The 5,305-nt window shown below is 40.1% G+C and overlaps 1 protein-coding gene across 1 annotated transcript in view; it reads right to left on the bottom strand.

The window, feature by feature from the left end:
* Positions 1-205: 205 nt before the first annotated feature.
* esama (endothelial cell adhesion molecule a) overlaps positions 206-5,305 on the bottom strand; it is a 55,876-nt gene continuing 50,776 nt past the window's right edge. The window contains exons 3-7 of the mRNA XM_005740106.1: positions 3,917-4,109; positions 3,657-3,812; positions 2,996-3,118; positions 1,996-2,131; positions 206-1,520 (exon numbers count right to left, since the gene is read on the bottom strand). Coding sequence (XP_005740163.1) covers positions 983-1,520; positions 1,996-2,131; positions 2,996-3,118; positions 3,657-3,812; positions 3,917-4,109 — 1,146 coding nt within the window. The 3' untranslated portion in view covers positions 206-982. The remainder of the gene's footprint in view (positions 1,521-1,995; positions 2,132-2,995; positions 3,119-3,656; positions 3,813-3,916; positions 4,110-5,305) is intronic.

The raw sequence follows: 5,305 nt of genomic DNA, 5'->3' as shown, positions 1-5,305 counted from the left end.
CCAAACAAGTAAACAGTTTTTAAAGGTGAAATGTAGAGGTCAAATCAGAAGTGGTTAAAATGGCCAATTATACCCTGGACCCCAGAGGGTTAAACATTTTTATAAAGTAACGCAATAGTTACTTTTCAAGTAATTAATTACTTTTAGAATATTGTAACTCAGTTACTAACAGTTACTTTTTTGAAGAAGTAACTAGTAACTATAATTAATTACCTTTTCAAAGTAACTTGCCCCACACTGGTTATTAGTACTAGTCAAGAATATAAGCAAATTTACTGTTCTGCAGTCCTAAACAGCTCAGTATTATCAGAAGCTTTTGCTCATCTGTATTTAAAGAAGTGAGTTTAAAAGCATTCTGAAAGCTTGTTGAAAACCCAACAGAAGCAAAGCCAAGAAAAAGGATTAGGATACTTTGCAAGGGCAAACTTTATCACACAACACATTATGTTGTCTTTTGATGTCTGGTGCTGAAATAGAGTTAATAATACGTAGATTAAACCCAGTGTTTATGAGCAACATTCTCCTTCTTAAACAGTAATGACCTATGAGTCCTTCAGGTAGTTTCTCTAAATAAAGACAATGGATAAAGTGTAGCATGCTGGTGCTCTTTTTTTTCTGTCCGTGAGATTAGCACACACGGCGTTCCAGCTGCGGTTCGTAAATGGCAGGAGGAAAACAGTTTGGAAGAAATTACATTTAAAAATCTAAATATGAAAAATGAAAACATTAAAATCCATAAAGTCGAAAAGATGATACTGGACAAATGTATGAAAATCATATCTATACATAGTTTCAAATGTGTACAGTGCATACAGAGTACAAAAGAACTATAAGTAAGTATTCTTAAAGGAAGTAAACAGTGTGTCTGAGAGCTTGTTGGCATCAGTAAATGACCTTTTCATTTTGAATTCTTTGCTAAATATTAAAGTCCCTTTGAAAAATCAGCAATTGATCCTTTGTGAGAGTATTCCCTTAGCTCATGCTAGACTAGAGATCCGGCCTGGTTCTGTGCAGGAACCATAATGGGCACTCCTCCCATTCGGGTGATGTTGGAGGCCATGATGGTGGAGGTGGGTAGTGGTGGCGGGGAGGGAGCGGTCTGGAGCTGCAGCCGAGGCTGGTTGTACGTTTGCGGCAGCGCCTGTGCCTGAGGCAACTGGGTGTAGCGCTCGGGTCTGGGCATGGAACCGCCATTGCTGCCGGCCTCGGGGGACAACGGCTGTTCACGTGGCAGGGTGGTGTTGTTGTTGTAGCTGTAATGGGTGGGAGTGGAGGCCCCTTGGTGGCGGGACGGTCTATAGCCGGCATTGCTGCCTGTGGCGGTGATGATGGATGCAGTGTCTGAGGGGGGGCGCTGTGGATACTGCTGCAGGTGGTGGTGGTGGTTGTTGTGGTGATGGGAGGACTCTTTGTGGTGTGGGCTGGAGGCGATGGAGGACAGGGTGCCATTCTTGGAGATGATGTCAGAACCCATGCCGCTCTTAGCCCATGACACACGCTTGGGAGCCTGAGCATCCTCCCTGTAGACATCGAGGTGCAGGATTACTTATTTGTGGCGTGTAGATTACTTTTAGAAATGCATAATTAGTTCACAGTAACACTGAAATGGAGTACTTCATTAAATCTTGAAACTATGGTAATTTGTTTCTGCTATCACAGGATATGAAAATTAAATCTGAAAAACAGGCTTCTTAAACAGGTGTGATAGAATCACTTTAGTTTGAGAAATGTGCAAGATCAAAATGTGCATTCCTGTGCAATTGGTACATGTCAAAAGTAAAACCTGGGTCATCTGCAAAGGGCTAAAATGAATTTGATTCAAAGCAGCAGCAACAAGAACTTCATCTACCAACGCTGCCACTTGTGACTTGCCTGAACTGACACTGTTTAGCACTGTGGCAAAAGGGTCCTGGTTCAGATCTGCTGGCCAGCTGAGATGCTGTTACGAATTTTAAATGATAAAATTCTGCTTGCATTTAAGCCACACTGACTCACTTGATTTCATTGGCCAAGTCATCCTCGTTGTTTCTTCTCCTTATCACGAAGACAAAAGCGAGGCACACAAAAAGGAGGAAGATGAAGCCAGCCACTGAGCCAACTGTGGCACCAACAATCACCCCCACTTTATTGGCTGGAATTGAAGAACATACAATTACTATCTCAAAGAATTTAAAAACACATTTCGTGTAGAATCAATAGTACTTGTACAGCACTGGCTAGAAAAGCAGATTAATGTTTTATATTTGAGTCATGTAAAGATGTCCTTTCTGTTTGACATAGACATGGACTAATCAGGTGACCAGTTGTGTTGTGGCCTAGCAAATCAGTTTTAAGCTACAATTCAGTTTCATTTATATAGGGACAAATCACAACAGCTGTTGCCTCAAGGCGCTTTATATTGTAATGTAAAGACACTACAATAATGCTGCGATGTTGATCACTAATTTACCGCTGTCCATTGTTTTCAGGCTTCTGCAACATTATATATTCCCAGGACGCTAGGTTGTGTTGGGCATGGTTGACTGTCCAGACTCATGTTAAAGTAAGACAAATTCAGCCAACTTTGGCAAAAGTATAATTTTCTTAGCTGCTGAATAGAAAAGTCAGCTAAGCTAATGGTTACAATGTAAAATGTCACAGCCCTATGCTAGCAACGTTAAACATGTCTGGCAAACAGGGTTTGTTTTTTACTTTGAATCTGTGTAAGTCATGAGTGATAGGGGTTTATAATGATACTTTTGCTAAATTATTGTATATTTGTAATATTTTAATATATATGTAAGAAAGTTCGCTGCATATTCATTTAGTTTTCTTATGACGTGTCAGCAGTCATAAGAAATTAGTAGGATATGATCGTGTCCAACAGAAATAATTAATTACATCGATGCTCGCTGTTCATGCTTGATAATAGTGTATCTGAATGTGTGGTCCATAACTATTTTTCATCACTTATTTTTATTAATAAACCATAACCAGGGTTACACTTGCTGCGTACAGTTGGTAATGTGCAGGTCGATTTCGCAGGTCTTTTCTGCCACCGTGTTGCTGGCTGTGCACACGTATTTCCCCGACATGTTGCTGCTCAGGTTGTTCAGCTTCAGAGTGCCAGTCTTCTCATCTAAAACAGCAGTTTACATGGAAAAGACAGTCAAACACACATGAAGACACATTGTCTGTGAAGGTTCTCAGTCATCCAGGTCATCGTAGTCAAAGGAGCTTGCAAAGAAAAGCGTCTGGACTTCTTTAAGTTGCTTGAAGACGTTTCACCTCTCATCCGAGAAGCTTCTTCAGTTCTAAGGTCTTCAAGCAACTTAAAGAAGTCCAGACGCTTTTCTTTGCAAGCTCCTTTGACTATGAAGACACATTATTTCACATGTATATGCACACACACAACAACACAAAATTAGTCTACAAATACACGCGATGATTTGACAGATCTACTCTTCAAACAAAACAAGAGCGAGTGCTTCATACTGAAAAGTAAAGATGCTATTAATCAGATGCTTCCTTACGAGCAAGAATGGGTTGTCAGTGGCCATTCAATAACAGTTCTCAAAGATGTGCTAAGTGACAATCCCAAAAGACGGTGTGCAGGCTGCTTTTTCTATCACATTTATAGCAAACAATGACTCTTTGTTTTTTCGCTGTGCACTCACTGAGCATGGGTGAGAAGAAGACCTCAGAGGTGGGGCTGGTTTTCTTCCACTTGTACAAAGGAATAGGTTTCCCAGAGCTGGACATGCAGATCAGAGTAACATTTCCTTTTACCTCTGGCTTCCCTGTCATAGAGCACTTCGGAACAGAAGGAGGGACTGAGGGGAGAGGATTATGTAATGTTTTATTACAAGACTTTCTGTTTTACTGTTTCACAGTGAATCTGAGAAGTACAGCTGTGCAACGGGTGAATTTCTCTTACCTTTCACATCCAGGGTAACCGTTTCAGTAATACCATCATTAACAATCTGAAAGATGTAGCTTCCTGAATCGGACTCCCGGGTGTTGTTGATGTAGAACGACACATCTGATGATGGCATCTGATGTAGGAAACCGACACGGCCCTTAAACTGTCCGTCAAACACCTTCACCTCGTTGTCGGTGTAGGAGATGATCTGGACAGAAGGACAGAAAGCAAGTGTCACATGAAACAAAAAGAAGATTAAAAAAAGGGGTTTTTTGGGGGTCTTTTAGTACATAAAAGAAAGCACACGAAGAAGTAGTTGTGCATAACAGATATCACTGACCTGTGTCACTGACATCCAGGTCAGGGATGTAATGGACTTTGTATTTATCCAAAACATTTCCAGAGATTTATTTGCTAAATGTCCAAGTGCAAGACTTTAAAGAAAAGAAAGTTTCACTAACACTGGTAAAATCAGCAGTGCTTACAGAGAGAAAAGTTCAGGACATCTTCAACAACTCACCTTAGTATCACTGACATTGGACAGAAGTTAGCTTCACTGACTCATCAACCTTTACTGGACTCTACACAAAGTTTTACAGCCTCCTCCAAAGCAACTATACATGACTCATATCGGCAGGTGAGGTAAACAGTGCACGGCGGACTCACAGCCCACACTTTAAAAAGGTACGTTCTCAGTTTAAACATTGGACATGTTTTCTATGTTCAGTTGTGAATAAAATAAAATCTAACCTTCACATTTCCACCTATAAGGCCAAATTAAACAGTAATATTAATGTTCTTGAACCTGATCTATAAATTCTCAGCTCTCATTCTCTGCAATTTAATTAACACAAATTATGCAGGTCTGTATTGTTAGATAAATACTACATTCTAACGAATATGGCTCTTGTACAATAAAAAACAAAACACAACAAAAGAAGCCTGATATAAAACCTAGTTCCAGCATATGTATCTCTGCAGTGGAAGGGGCTGAAATACAGTATAAATAGAACGGTTCAAGGCAGATGCATCATTTACAGTAAAAGGTAAAGCTGTTCTTAGATTAAAATCTGTTTTCTTTGAGTAATCTAGTCACCTGATGGTCTGGACCTTGATCACTTGCTGTAACTGATGGAACCTTGAATTCTGCTTTATACCAGAGAATCCTGAAGGAAAATCTCCTGCCATCAGCTTGTATTCTGAAGTTCAATTACATTTGAGTTATGCACCAGGAAAGTGATCCAGAACATAGCAGCAAAAGAAAAAAACTTAAATCTGATTGAGATGCTTTGGCAAGACCTTAAACAGACCGTTTATTCTCAAAAGCCCTCCAATGTGAAAGAATTAAACCATTCTGCAAAGAAGAGTGGGCCAAAATCACTCCACAGTGATCTAAAAGCATCA

This window comes from Pundamilia nyererei, unplaced genomic scaffold (assembly GCF_000239375.1).
Source record: "Pundamilia nyererei isolate P.nyererei 1_Seehausen unplaced genomic scaffold, PunNye1.0 scaffold00097, whole genome shotgun sequence".
NCBI classification, from domain to species: Eukaryota; Metazoa; Chordata; class Actinopteri; order Cichliformes; family Cichlidae; genus Pundamilia; species Pundamilia nyererei.
Note: the sequence above shows the minus strand (reverse complement) of the source record. Positions and strands in the feature narration are given on the sequence as shown.